The sequence below is a fragment of the Nematolebias whitei genome, chromosome 3 (assembly GCF_014905685.2).
Source record: "Nematolebias whitei isolate Nwh7 chromosome 3, NemWhi1, whole genome shotgun sequence".
Taxonomy (NCBI): Eukaryota; Metazoa; Chordata; class Actinopteri; order Cyprinodontiformes; family Rivulidae; genus Nematolebias; species Nematolebias whitei.
Window position 1 is genome coordinate 3,888,523 of NC_056500.1, and position 15,800 is coordinate 3,904,322.

At 45.5% G+C, this 15,800-nt stretch overlaps 1 protein-coding gene across 1 annotated transcript in view; it reads left to right on the plus strand.

The window, feature by feature from the left end:
- LOC119430396 (ephrin-A2-like) overlaps positions 1-6,814 on the plus strand; it is a 29,214-nt gene extending 22,400 nt beyond the window's left edge. The window contains exons 3-4 of the mRNA XM_037697801.1: positions 509-574; positions 6,239-6,814. Coding sequence (XP_037553729.1) covers positions 509-574; positions 6,239-6,369 — 197 coding nt within the window. The 3' untranslated portion in view covers positions 6,370-6,814. The remainder of the gene's footprint in view (positions 1-508; positions 575-6,238) is intronic.
- Positions 6,815-15,800: the final 8,986 nt, after the last annotated feature.

The window sequence follows — 15,800 nt, forward strand, 5'->3', positions numbered from 1 at the left end:
CGGCTTCATCCGTGGCCCGCTTCATCCGTGGCCCGCTTCATCCGTGCACGGCTTCTTCTGTGGGTTGTGAATGGCCAAACGGACCGGTCCATGGAGCCATTTCTAAAAACAGTTTTATGAATGAGCCTTGTGTCTCTTGGTTGGTCTGGGAGAGTTACCAATCTTTGATTTAAAGGTAAATAAGGAAGATTATATTTTACTTACTGGGATTTATCGATGGCGTCGTCATTGACTCATTTTTACGTAAATCTCAATTATGAGAAAAATCTGTTTTTTCATGAGCTCATTCTGACCCATGTTGAAGCGTGGACCACCTTAGCTGGTTTGGTATAGATCCTTTTTGTAAACGCATCAAAACAAAATTTAATCTAGTCAGTTTACAGAGAATTTTCAGAGAACGTTAAAACATATAAATATATTTTTGTTTAATACCCTAAAAGCCTTTTCATGTGAAGCCTTGCTGTTGGGAGGTTTGGTAGGAGACTAACCGTCTTTGTTTCTTCTGCAGCGTCTCCACATCCGAACCTGGCTGGGAAACCTTGTCTGAAACTCAAAATCTACGTCAAACCATCCAGTGAGTGTTTTGTTCTTATCTCAGCCATTTTTCACCGTGTTTACATTCAATTTACTGAAAGTCTGTGGCTCCATTATACACCGCAGAGCTCGTTTGGCACAGAGTGCTTTTTCAAAAAACAACTTTCAGCTAGGATGTAGTTGTTTTCTGAGTTAAAGGATCAAAAACTCTCCAGGACTGAAGGGGGTGGTAGTCTGCAAATGTTTTCCTTAAAGGTTTTCTAGATTTACAAGTCATTTAAGGATAGCTACTCAGAATTGAGGTAGATGAACGTTAGAAAATCAGGTTGTTAAAGATTGCAATGCTTTAAAAACTCATTTAAAATGTGCAAGTTTCAAGTATTTACTGGAATATTTCAGTCATTTTCAAGTAGTTCTACAGCTTTTTGATTACATGTTGTCTTTAATGTTATTTTCATATTCTACTAAAAGTTGTGACATCTGAAAGTCTAATTGCATTTAATAATTAAGTTTATTACATTGGCTGTCAACATTTTTTACTGGTGAACTGCATTCTGGGATAATGGCGTACATAGGTTGCAGTGACAATTAAAGCACAAGGAGTCGAGGCTAAAAAGTTATAAAGTTTGACAATATGATATTTTGCATTAGTCCTTATGCCGATATGCACATTATATGGGTTGAAACAATCAAATGTGATCAACTTGGAATGTTTAGTTTACAAGCTCTGGAGCTAATGCCATATATATTAGTTCTGAAGCCATATATATATATATATATTTTAGCTCTGGAGCTAATGCTATTAGCGTTGAAGATAATGTCGTATATATTAGCTTTGGTGCTAACGCCATTTGTATTAGCCCTGGAGCTAACAGGCTAAAGCTGAGGCTTGGTACCAAAAACCCCTTCGGTCCATCCCTCATCCATACGGCACCAGACTGTTGTCACTCATGTGCACTCCTCGTGAGTAACGTGTGCTTGTGTGCTAATCGTTGTTGTGAACAGTATTGCACTGTGGTCAGGGTGGAACCAAATTTGGCTTTACCTCGGCTCCAGAACCCCACACACCAAATTAGAACGAGCGGAACAGTGACAAGGTGACAACAAATATCTTTCAATCTTTATCCTGGTATAATGTGTAACACATTATTTTAATACAAATGAGCATGTTTTGATCGCGATGCTCGTTGTGACGGAGAGCGGAGCTCTGTGCAGCATCGTCTCTCTCATCAGCAGCACAAACGGCAGCTCTCCTCTTCATCGATTGGTCTTCATCATTTTCAGGTTGAGTCTAATTAAACTGCTGAACGTCAGACAGTTTCCATCTGGATGGAGCTCGCACCAGAGCCACCTATCTACGTCATTTACCCAGAATTCATTGCGGCATGGACATGGCGACGTCCGTGTGAAATTATATAAAAACTAAAGAGCCTACAGTGTTTTAGAGTCCTGTTTTTATAGCTGAAGCAAATCTAACGAGTCACTGATCTCTTTAAACAAAAAAAACCTGACAGGATCCAATAGGTGGAGATGCTCCGCAGCACGAAGACAAATTGTTTTTAAAAAGACGAATGAAACCTGTGTCGTTTTGCACTTGATTAGTTCATGTAATTATTCTCAAAAGGTTAATTTATATGTAATATTTAGGTCGTTAACGGTTTAAAATCATCTCCAGCCGCCGTGTGAAGAGCTCATTAATCTCCTCCGTCGTGAAAAACCTGTAAATGTCATTTTGAAGCCGGGGAAGTGTGAAGCCTCTCAGCTGTCAGAGCGAAGGCGTTAAACACTTCCTCCTCGCTCTTGAAGCTCTTTGAGATTTTATCTGATTCCAACACGTCTGTCGTCATCAGCTGGAAGCTCTCCGTCCGGCTAACGAAGCTTCGTTCTGCGAAAAAGAATCTAAATATTAAAATGAGCAGTAAAATATTCTCCCTAAAATCTGTCCGACAAGCAGGAGGTTTGGATCCTTTGACAGTCAGTTACCCTCCCGCTGCCCTTGGGTCAAAATGACTGTTTTAAAACAGAGGCCTCGAAGACCGTTTGATCCAAGAGCAGCAGGAGGGTAACTGATAAATACAGGCTTTTGTTTGCATCAGGACAAGAATTTACATTTTACTTTCTGCCGGCTAAGTTTTATTATATAATATATATTATTTATATAGCAGGAAAATGTTTGAGCCAAACTGGTGTGTCGGTTTGTGTAACTGCAAAATAATTTCTCAGTTTCATCACCGTGATTCCCAGAAATAACTTCAGGCTGGTTCCAGTCGCCCGTGTAGACCAACTTTTTGAGGAAGAAGTCCTTTTTGAACATGTTTAAAATCTCAGAGTCGATTGAATTCACCAGAAATGTCAGAATCTTTGTGCACGTGGTTGTAATCCAAAACCCGCAGCTGCATCCGATGAGATCTTGGCTTTAAGGTGAACTCCCGGCGCTGCGATCAGTAGGTCGGCGGTCCCGTTTACACGACGGCAGCGGTTGTTTGATCTGACGCTGAAGCTTTTTGAATCCAGGTTTCAGAGTGGGGGTTTTTTGGAAACTGAACCGGTTTAAGGGAAACTGCAACTTAAGTGAAGTCACACACGTGCACTACAGGCGAATCGACAACGGTAACAATGGAAGCTAGCCGAATGCTGTTAGCGCTGCCAAGTCTGACAATACTCTGGTTTATTTAAAGTCACGTTCAGCAGATGATGTGGTCCTGTTGGCGTCATCGTGCCGTGATCTTCAGCTCTCACTGGAGCGGTTCGCAGCTGGGATGAGAACCAGCACCTCCAAATATGAGGCCGTGGTCCTCAACCAGAAAACAGTGGATCGTTCTCTTCAGGTCGAGGGTGAGGCTCTGCCTCAAGTGGAGGAGTTCAACTATGTCAGGGTTTTGTTCATGAGTGAGGGAAAAATGAAGCATGAGATTGATAGATGGATTAGTGCAGCATCTGCAGTATTGCGGACTCTGTACCGGTCCGTTGTGGTGAAGAGGGAGCTGAGCTTTAAGGCAAAGCTCTCTGTTTACCGGTCGGTCTACGTTCCTCCCTCACCTCTGGTCATGAACTCTGAGTAGAGACTGAAAGAATGAGATCGTGGATACAGGAGGTTGAAATGAGGTTCCTCTGCAGGGTAGCTGGACTCTCCCTTAGAGACAGGGTGAGAAGTTCAGTTATCAGGAGAGACTCAGAGTAGAACCGCGGGTCCTCCACGTCGAGAGGAGCCAGTTGAGGTGGTTCAGGCATCTGGTAAGGATGCTCCCTGGGAGTCTCCCTAGGGAGGTTCTTCGGGCATGTCCAACTGGGAGGAGACCCCGGGGAAGACCCCGGACACGCTAGAGAGACTATGTCTCTCGGTTGGCCTGGGAACACCTTGGAATCCTCCCAGAAGAGCTGGAAGAGGCTGTGGAGAGAGCTGTTTGGGCCTTTCTACTCAAGCTGCTGCCCCCGCGACCCGACTTCGGAATAAGCGGAAGATAATGGATGGATGGACGGACGTTCAGCAGAAGCCCAACCTCATTGTTGGTCCAAACCAGAGTTCGTGTCTTCACCAACCTAGAACGAAACCGTTTCATGGTTGAAACTGAAGAGTCGTCCAAACACAACGATCACAGCTCCATCTAGTGGCCTGGCATGGAAACTACGGCGGGTTTATTTGCGATAATGGAGTTGCTGTGTAACGTTCCCCAATCAACAGAAGAGCTCAGTTTTCAGACGCTGGGTGTGAACGGGCCTGAGGGACACGGACGCAGTCCTGTTGCTTACATTTGGAACCAGTTTTCTTTTAAAACTGTACTCCAGTAGATCAACCGTTGGACAGGTTGCAAACGCAATTCACTCATTTCCTCACAATGAGTCTCCAGCAGTGGGAAACCACGAGGCTAAACCAGGGCCGTCCAATCCTGGTCCTTGCGGGCCACCAACCTGCATGTTTTACCTGTTTCCCCTGCTCCAACGCACCTGACTTAGCCTAGTGGTTGTATCTGTACAGTGGTTTCCTGGGATATTTTGCTAACAGGCAGTGACACGATTGCACATTTTTTGTGGTTGACAACAATAATTCTTTCTGAGGAATGTTGGAATCGAACCTGCGGTCCACCGATCGGACTCTCTGGGCCGTAGAACTTCACGTGAAGAATTATTGATAAAAAGTGCAGCGGATCGATGAGTCGACTCGTTTTTGACCGACTGATGCTAAACGTGACATTTTACATCGTTCAACTCCGAACTACAGCGACGAGCTTCTGGCCAGACGACCCGTTTCAGCTCTAAGCTTTTATAAGACGGTGGTTCTGGTTCTGTTCCACTTGTCCACTGCGGCCTGCGACTCCGAGCAGATGACAGCTTTAACACTCATTACGGGCTTATACAAGAGAGCCGGCTGGTTCTGTCACTCACTGATTTACCGGATCACAGCCGGGACTTTAAAAGATTTACAGGCGGCCACGATGAAAAGGTTTCAGGAATCAAGACCAGAAACAAGATTTGGTCCCGGAGTTATGTCCACATCATCTCAGGAGAGCAGGTGGTTGCATAAAGAACCGGGTCCAGGTCCAGCAGCAGAACTCCGTCTCTCATGGTTGTGGAGGAGTTCTGGCCCACTCTGTTGGTTTCTGCTCAGCTCTCTGAAGGTGAGCCAGTCAGGCTGAGGTTCTGGATTCTGACTGGGCCGTTCTGCTGTAGATCAGCTGCTGGGTTTGGGATCATGGTCCTGTTGGACCCAGTTTGGACCAAACTTCAGCTGTTGCACAGATGGACTTGCATCTGAACCAGAACCGTTTGGTCTACAGCGGAGGTCCTGGTCCACCCAGTGATTGACAGGAGCCCAAACCATCAGCCCTCCACCACCGTGCTGACAGCTGCTAGACACTGATAAAGTTGTTGGTTCCCTTCCCTGAACATTAAAAAACCTGTTGGGGCCAAGAAGCTCCAGCTTTGTCTCATCAGTCCTGGAGGACTCTGGGGACATGGACTTTGGCAGAGTCCTCCTGGGTCTTCCTCCATGGAGTTTGGCTTAAATGGTTTTAGAGAACTCTTCTTCTACCATCTGATCATCCTGGGGTCGCATCTTCTCTTGCGTTCACCTCCCGAGAGGTTGGATTCATTTAAACTTTTAAAGATCTCGTCAGCGGAGACGAGAGGAACATGAACCTGCATGGAGATGGTCCTGTAGCCTTCACCGTGGTTAAATATAATCTTCTTGGTGGAGGCCACGGTAGCTCAGTGGTCAGTGGCACGGTCTTAGGTTTGAGTCCAGGTTGTGTCTGGTGTAAAACAATCACCGTGTGAACTCGTGAGTTCGCTGGCGGTGGGACCCTGCAGGAGCTGAAACATCTAAACGTTATGGTTCCTTCAGCTGATACTTTACAAACCCGAGTTGTTCCAACGTTTTCTTATCGTCCTGGCATGACCTTTGACCTGTACCTTGATAACTTAGACCTGTAGAGTCTAAGATGGAGCTCATTTTTGAGCATTGCACAGTCTGACCTTCAGGGTGAGTTTGGTAAAATCTCCAGCTGTCCTAAATGATTTCCGCTTGTGAGTAAACTTTCTGTAGAACGATGAACTTCAAATGACCTTTGACCCTTCAAGACCGATGGGCTGCGACAGCTGCTTCTCTGAGGTCATTGCTGATGTCTTTCCGCCTTGGCGTTGTGCTAACACACATGAAACTTGGTCCATTTGTCAGTTTTAACAGTTTCTGTCTCTCCTCTTCCAGACGACTCCATCTACGAGTCTCCGGAGCCGTTCCTGACCGACGACACCACCGGCGGCGGCAGCGGCCTCGCTCTGCCCTCCGCCGTCACGTTGCTGGCCCTGCTCCTCATCCTCGAACTCGCCTCCTCGTAGCACCACCTCCTCCTCCTCCAATCCGCTCCCTGACCTCCACCCCTCTTCAGGACACAGATCAGGAGCAGCGGATCGACTCCACTTGGGAGTTCCTGCAAATAAAAACTGAACCAGATCCACGAGCTGAGACTCCGCTGACCCCACGTTCAAACGCCCGCCTGGATTAAACCAGTTCTCACCTGAACGCCGTTCAGCTTCTGGGATTTAGACTTAAGTTATTATGAGTAGGGACTTTTAACGCTTTAATGGAAGCAGAACCTGAAGGCCACGTTGGTGCTTTAACATGTTCCTGAACGCAGCAGAGAGATGGGAGGGGTCTAAAAAATGTTTTTCAGATTAAAAGTTCAAACAAAACTCAGTCGTGTCGTCGTTTGGACTCGTGCTGCTCCTTAGGGGTCAAAAATTATAATCTGATAAAAACTTTAAAGGCTTTTAAACAAAACATCAGGCCCTAAATCATTAACTAACCCTCCTGCTGCCCTTGGGTCAAAATGGCCCACAAGGCTTCAGTCTTAGCACAAAGGCCTCGTGGCTCGTTTTGACCCAAGGGCAGCAGGAGGTTCTTTAATCTCTTTATCCAAATGAAGCTTACTGGTTTGAAAAAACATACTTTACCAATGTTTTTTGGTTTTGTTTACAACTGCGCTTCGTTTTTGCTAAACTGAATAATTGCTCTGCTGTGGCGGCCATCTTGAATCCATTTGACTCCAAAGAAGATGAACATTTAACAATAGTTTTTTTTTAGTTTCCTTTTTGCCTGGTTTAAGAAATATTTCTCTTTTTTTATCACGTTTTGCGTTCAAGCTGCAGGTGAGGATTCAATAATTTGTCTTAAACGACTTGTAAAAGAGTCTTATGACTAATTATGATCAAAGTTTGGGTGAGTAAATTTGGTCATTTATTGTAAAAACTATCAATTTAAAGAAAATATGGTTGAAATTTATTTCCTGTGAGGGTTATTAATTTCTTTTTTGCACCTTTTGTACTAAAACTGTCGTGAAATTAGCAACTAGCTACGTTAAAACACCAATGTGGTCTTTAATAGCCGGTTCTGAGAGATATCAAGTTTCACCTGAGGAAAATGGCCGTCAGTGGAGTCCAGCTCGACGATCCTGAAACCCGTCAGACTGAAATCCCCCTCAGCTTCCATCATCCGGTCTGCATGAACACCACCGAGAACGGAACCGCTCCGAACATCCCAGCAGCTTCATCCCAGCGCGGTCCAACCCAGAGTCGTCCATCTTTAAATCACAGTTACAGTCGCTACGAGCCGCCGCCTCCGTCCGAGGGACAACAACCCAGGTTCTGTTCAAGGAGCGTTTACAGAAACAACACTGGGGTTAAAATCTGGAAAAGCTCCTAGGATTAAAAACTAAAACGCAGCTCTGACTCAATCATGTGTAAAATTTAGTCCTTAAAACAAGAAGTTGTGATATTTGTTAGTAAAAATAATAAACTGAACTTTTTTAACCAAACAGAACTAAAACTAGTTGGATCTTTTAGATCCTCAAACTGTTTCAGGGAGGACGTTTGACCCGAGGACAGAGCCCGTCGTCAAGAAGCCGTGTTAGCATATGGCTACGTGCAGTTAGCATACGGCTACGTGCAGTTAGCATACGGCTACGTGCAGTTAGCATACGGCTACGTGCAGTTAGCATACGGCTACGTGCAGTTAGCATTGTTAGCGCACGCAGACGGTGATCCTTTGAGTGGTTCAACGAGATGGACTCCGCCTAAGAGTTCTGGGGTTCAGGTGCAGATTGGGACCTCGAGTCCTGGAAGCAAGACGCCAAGACCTCATGTTTTTAGAGGGTCCAGACCTGAGCCTGAGCTGGACTGAGTCCTGAACTGGAAAGTCTTTTACAGTTACTAATGCTCAGTGTTGGTAATTTGCGATGCGTTCTTCTTTCGGCTGTTCCCTCTTAGGGAGGAATTCTCCATCGCACTCTGTCCTGTGTCTTCTCTCTGTCCTCACTCCAACTACCGTACATTTCGCTGTATAAGTCACAGTTTTTTGCATAAATTAGCATGACCTACAACATATACAGCAAAGTATTTATTTTCCATATTTATAACCAATTCGTGACCGAGATCTGATGATTTCATTCATTCTGACGTGGAAAATATTGAACACTACCATTTTCAGCCGCTAGAGGGCCCTCGACTAATATGGCAAGCCAAGTGTCTCCTTAATAGGTAAAAGTGGCTATTAATGAGACACTTGGCTTGCCGTACAAGACATCTTCGTCTCGCTCCAGAACTCGTGGATCAAACATCAAATCAGCTTCATTTCACCGTGACGCCCAGGAGAGTTGCAGCTGATTTGACCATTAAAGTGAATTTAATAAGTAAAAGTTCAACTGAGATGCACCTTTGTTATAACGTCGAGCAAACAAATAAATGTTTTTAAGTGTTAATCTTGTTAAATTCTTGTTAAAGTCCTCCCGTGCACGCTCCCACTGCCGTCATTTGGCAGCCAATCGATTTTTGGCACAACACCGGCCCACGTTTCCAGGTTGTCAGCGGTGACGCGTAATAGATGCGACTTATACGGCGAAGCGACACGTTGATGTTTTTTTCCCACTTTATTAGACATTTTTGAACTGATGCGACTTGTACGGCGGAAAGTACGGTACCTCCATGTCCCCTCTAGCTGCATCCATTTATCTCATTTGTCTTTTTCCTGCTACTTTCTAACATCCTTCTACCAGTACACCCACCGTCCCTCCTCTGGACATGTCCAACCCACTGTCCCTCCTCTGGACATGTCCAACCCACTGTCCCTCCTCTGGACATGTCCAAACCACTGTCCCTCCTCTGGACATGTCCAACCCACCTCTGGACATGTCCAACCCACCGTCCCTCCTCTGGACATGTCCAACCCACCGTCCCTCCTCTGGACATGTCCAACCCACCTCTGGACATGTCCAACCCACCGTCCCACTTCTGGACATGTCCAACCCACCTCTGGACATGTCCAACCCACCGTCCCTCCTCTGGACATGTCCAACCCACCGTCCCACCTCTGGACATGTCCAACCCACCTCTGGACATGTCCAACCCACTGTCCCTCCTCTGGACATGTCCAACCCACCTCTGGACATGTTCAACCCACCGTCCCTCCTCTGGACATGTCCAACCCACCTCTGGACATGTCCAACCCACTGTCCCACCTCTGGACATGTCCAACCCACTGTTCCTCCTCTGGACATGTCCAACCCACTGTTCCTCCTCTGGGCATGTCTAAACCGTCTCCGTCTGGCCTCTCTGACTTTGTCCATCTTGCAATGCATTGTGGTCCAGATAGCTGCTTGCCTACTTCCTGTTGGTGGAAACGCATTTAGTCCCCGTCAGCGTCTCTGCAGTCATTCTGTGATTCTCCAACGTTAACTACCGATAAAACCAATTTATAAAAGTTAACAGCAGACGTGAAGGACCAAAACTCTGGAGCCGAGCGATGAACCTTGTTGGCGCGCGGTGAATCTGCGCGTTGATAACTGTGAAAAGGACAACTCATGGAATGGAGGACAAACGGACACGTTACCGAGGCAACGGGAAGCAATTCTTGTTGTTGTTAACATTTATTTAACCGTGAAAATCCCACTGAGATCACAGATCTCTCTTGAAGGCGGACTAACATGCATGTTTTTGATCTGTGGGAGGAAACCCACGCATGCACGAGAAGAACATGCTAACTCCACACAAAGACCCCAGGTCCAACCGGGGATTGAACCCAGGACCTTCTTGCTGTGAGGCAACAGTGCTAACCACTGGGCCGCCGTGCTGCCAAACTCCACATGGCTCCACCAGCGGATGACTGGCGAGATGCTTGTGCAGTTTTTGGGTGGAGGACCAGGAGGGACTGGATCAGCTGAAGACCTCCGCTCCAGAACGTCACGGGATTATGTTCGGTGTTTGTTTGGAAGCAGCTCGGGGTTGATTTTAGGAGCGCCGGGCGGTTTGAAAGGTTGGAACCTGCAGGAAAAATATCTCAAAGCCGTTTATTCTCCTGCTCGCTAATCCAACGCTGAGCTTAATCCCACAACGTCGCAACAAAACGTTTATGATAACAATCATGTAATTTATTAAACCACATGCTCGGTTCACGTTTAATCCAACACAACTCAGGAAATCTGTTAATCTGACGTCGCAGTGAAGTTTTCTGAATCTGGAAAAGTTGTTTCTGCTGGTTTTAATCTGGGAGGATAAAATAATCTGGAGTAAATTAAACCATCCAGGTTTGTAGCTTCTTGGAAACGACACCAAACTCTTCAAGTTTTAGTGTTTTTGATTAAAACCCTCCTGCTGCCCTCGGCTCAGCACAGCCAACAAGACCCCAGGGTGAGCTCCGAGGCCTCGCTGAACCCCAGGGCAGCAGGACGGTGGAGCTGCGGCTCGTATCCGACTGCGACACGACACAAACGAGAGTCAAACCCGCGCAGCGCTGAGCTTCTCTTCAGCCGACGGCCTTTACTTCCTGAAAATCAGCCAAAGACTCTTGATAAACTTTTCTATCGATGCTTCTTCGATTTCTTCGGCTCGGGTGGGGGGGGGGGGGGACTTACAGCAGCCGAAGCTCAGTCAAATGGGGAGGAGTCTTTTTATTTTCTAACGTTTGTTGTACAAAAATTAAAATGAATGTTCTGCTCGAAACACAAGCGAAGCGATCGATTCATGGCCTTTCTCCTCAAACCGGTGCTGAACTTTTAATCGCAGCGTCGAGGCGAAGCTCCAAGTCAAACCTCGTGTCGTCTTCATCACCTCATATCGCCCCCTCCTGCCGGGGGGGGTAGCGTGTCCTTGTGCGTGGACGAGCAAGGGGCATGCTGGGAAATGCAGTATATTAAAACAAACGGCACTGTGACGGGAAATGTAACGCGACTCCTGTGGAGAACGACGGAAACAAATCGAAGGAAACGTTTCAGAGTCGACGAGAAAAAGAAGAAAAGACATTTTTCCATTTCGTTCGTGCCATTTCTGTTTTTAAAAGAAAACGCTCACACGAGATGTAACGTCTGATGTTTGTTGTTGTTGTACGCTGTAGTTGTTGTTTTCCTTGCATCACAATGCATTCTGGTCCCTGTAGTCCTGTGAGTTCTGGTTCACCTTCGTTCCTGTGAGGAGGAAGTTCCTGTTTGTGGCATTAAAAGTTATAAAAAGAGAAGATTTACAGAAAGAAGCTCAGAAAATGTTTTTCTACGTCAAATTATCTGCATATTCTATCAAAAAAAAAAATCTGTTTTTCTATTTTCTTATTGGATGCTTATAAAGTCAAATGCATTTATCTGATTGGCCCAACGGAGGTCAAAGGTCATCGGGCCTCTTTGCCTGTGCTGCATGAGCAGAAAAATCAATCTTCCAGCTTATATTCAATTTACTTTTTAAAGAGAAAATGTTACGATATGAACCTGTGTTTGATAAATTCACTGCCAATAAAAATTAAAAAAACATCTAAAGTTCCACGAATGTTTTTTTTCTGCTTCGTCTCATTTATTTCAGTTTAATAAAAAAATAAAGAAATGCGACGACTTCGTGTTTCAGCTACAAACACTGATGAGTTCAAAGATTCCCTCAGGATAGATCAGTGATGCAAATATCACTGGACAGCACATCTCATAGTCTTCATCACCCCTAATGAAGGTCAAGGTCACAAATCAAGGTCAATGTTAAAACCAGGACCACAAGTTTTGATCAGCTCAAGATATTTTAACAAAAGTGCACACACACACACACATATGAATCATGACTAGACAAACAGTTGCATTTTCACCACGTCAGGTTCAAGGTCATGAATCAAGGTCAAAGTTAAAACGAGGTCTTGGCTTGTTTGGACCGTAACTTCTGATCCGTCAAGACAATTCGTCAAAACTTTATACACATTTATACCACTAGCCAGCGTGCCACAAATATGTTTCATGACAACAGGTTCAAGGTCATGAATCAAGGTCAAAATTAAAATGGCTTTTCTTGACTGTAACTTCTGATCCCTCAAGACAACTTGTCAAAACTTTATACACATTTATACGACTAGCCAGCGTGCCACAAAAAATGTTTCGTGACAACAGGTTCAAGGTCATGAATCAAGGTCAAAATTAAAATGGCTTTTCTTGACCTTAACTTCTGATCCCTCAAGACAATTTGTAAAAACTTTATACACATTTATACGACTAGCCAGCGTGCCACAAAAATGTTTCGTGACAGCAGGTTCAAGGTCATGAATCAAGGTCAAAGTTAAAACGAGGTCTTGGCTTGTCTGGACCGTAACTTCTGATCCCTCAAGACAATTCATCAAAACTTTATACACATTTATACCACTAGCCAGCATGCCACAAAAATGTTTCATGACAGCAGGTTCAAGGTCATGAATCAAGGTCAAAGTTAAAACGAGGTTTTGCCTTGTCTGGGCCGTAACTTCTGACCTCTCAAGATAATTTAACAAATCTTTAAACACTTACACCACCACTAGCCAAATTGTCCCAAAATTGTTTCATCACCGCAGTTTCAAGGTCAGAATTCAAGGTCAATTTGAGGTCTTTGTTTGTCCAGACCATAACGTCTGACCTGCTCAAGATAATTTAACAAAACTTCATACACATCACTAGATGAAAGTTCCACATTTCATCACCCCAGCTCTGAGGTCAAGGTCACAAATCAAGGTCAAAGCTTATACATGATCTTTGTTGGTTTGGTCCCTTGCTATGGATTGCTGTGTAAGAGTTTTTTGAACGGGTGTGTAACGGACCATATGCAGAACAGCTTCCTCAGGACCTGCGCTCCATCGCTGACCTTGACCTTTTTGTCTTGATCTTGCTGCTCGTTTTAACGTCTGTCCTGCTGTAAAGGCTCGATAAAGAAATGCTGATTGAGTCAGAGGAGCAGGAGGACCTAAGAAGCAGGACTCCTTCAGAGTCGAACCCAGAAAAGGAGGAGGATGGCGGTCCTCCAGCGCTCGCCGCAGTTCCACCATATTGTTGTTATTATCTCATTACGAGGTCGGACGGCCTCCGAGGGTTTGGTTGGCGGCCAGCTGAGTTTGGCGGAGCGCCCGGGTAAAAAAAAAAAAAAAAATCTCCCGGCAGCCAATCAGAGCGGAGAACAGCCCTTCAGGGCTCCGAGTCGCACAACGAGGATCCCACTTTTTATTTCTGACAGATTACCGACAAGATGTTTCATTAAAGCTGAAGTTCTCAAACGTTTCCAGGAGTGGAACTTTTAAAAAATCAGTTTCCACTTCAACAAGCCCAAACTGATCACGTTTAGAGAAATAAAACGAAACGACGGCGATCGGCTCGAGACTAAACAAAAATCTTTTTCTATAACGTTGTCCCTAAACTCTCTTAAAACCCTAAAGAGCAACAAAATGTGTTTATTCATTAAACGTCTGAAGGAATGTGCGTCACCTGCCGCCTTTCAGGACGGAGTTTTAAACCACAAGCTTCACATTTAAAAAAGGGGCGGAGCTAAAGCTTAATCTGGGATGACTCTCGGCTACTACCACTCCGAACACAAGCTCAGTGTCTGTGAAACAGCTCAGATGAGACGGGGACAGAACTTTGATCCAACGAGTCGTTCTCATAAAACGGATAATCCTGTTAAGGTCTGAGCAGAGGCTCCGCCTCCTCCGGCGGGCATCACGACAGATCAAAGCCTCCTCGCCGCAGAGAGCCGGGCTCCTATTGGCTGCCGCTGAGCCAGATCAACGACAGACCGGTTTCAGACAGGTCGGCGTCTCGACTGTTGGCTCTCAAAGTCCTGCTCGGAACAAAAACCCAAAACGACCCGGTTCTTGTGACCACAGGCTGACCAGAGGACGGGGAGCGGGACGGATCGGGACTCGGTTTCCTGAGACCTGAAAGTTCAGCCTCTGTGTTTAAGGTGGAACAGCTGAGGCAGCCATCTTGAATTAGGTTGACTGCAGAACTTGATCAGCCTCCTGCTGCGCTGAGGCCAAAACAGAGACCTCGGGGGCCAGTTTGACCCCAGGGCAGCAGGAGGGTCAGTCAGACGTCCATTCTGAGCGTTTCAGTCAAATCTACTCAATGGCTCATGGGATATTTTGCTAACAGACGTGAGTTCAGACTTTGCATTGACACCTATTCACTTCTATAGAAGAAGTCTGAGCTGGACCTGAACCTGGTTCTGATAAGAACCGGGCCTTGGGTTCTGATCCAAACGGAGCTCGGATCGTTTACGTTTGGGGGCTTGCTCTGTTACCATGGCGACAACAGCAAACAAACAGCTGCAGATGTTTACAGAAACTCACTTGTTTGTGTGGAGTCGCACCGACACCCGCTGGTCGGTCCACCCGGGCCGAACCGACCCGACTAACACCGACCTCTGACTTCCAGCTCCGAGACAGAACGGGAGAATTTTATTTAAAATCAAAGCTGCAGCTTTCTGATCAACTTTCGTTATTTTCACATGAAAATACAAAAACTTCACAATTCAGCCGTTAAAAAAATATTTATTTGTTTTGTGGAGTTTCGACCAAATATTCCCACGATCCAAACAAAGTTTGTGTTTTGAAACGGTTTAATTTTGTTGTTTTCTGGGCAGTGAATGGGCGAGGTGACAGATTCTCAAATATAAACCCGGAGCGCCACCTGGTGTGCCAAGATAAGAACTGCAAGAAGAGCTGGAGGTGAAAATCAAACCAGAACAGAAGAATTAATTTCAGATAATCACGGATCAGGACACGTTTATCTTTGGGGTGATTTCACCTGAGGAGCATCGAACGCGCTGACGGGAGTTTATCGGAGCGTTTCAAACGATTCTGACAAAACAAACTTTCAGGATTTGTCACGAACAGTTGTGTCTAATGACAACATTAAAAATCTATAAATAAAAACCTAAACACAAATAAGTGCCTGGTTCATATTTTTTCTACAAGATCCGAGACTTAACCCGTTTCTTTTTTCAGTTCAAGTTCCATGTTTTTTTGAGATTTTACACAAAATGTTCAAAACAACTTATGAGCTGCCGCGACTTTTGAAACAAACACTTGTTTCTACAACGTTCAGACTTTGTCTTCTTCCACCCGATGTGATGCCTACAGGGTATCTACTTCTTCTTCTTCTTCTTCTTCTTTCTGCTTTTCCCTCTTCAGGGTCTCTACAGCGAGTCCTCCTCCATCTCTGTCCTCACTCCATCTACCTCCATGTCCTCTCTAACTGCATCCATGTATCTCCTCTGTCTTTTTCCTGCAGCTGCATCTCTAACATCCTTCTACCAATAAACCTACTGTCCCTCCTCTGGACATGTCCTAACCACCGTCCCTCCTCTGGACATGTCCTAACCACCGTCCCTCCTCTGGACATGTCCTAACCACCGTCCCTCCTCTGGACATGTCCAAACCACCGTCCCTCCTCTGGACATGTCCAAACGACCGTCCCTCCTCTGGACATGTCCAAACCACCGTCCCTCCTCTGGAC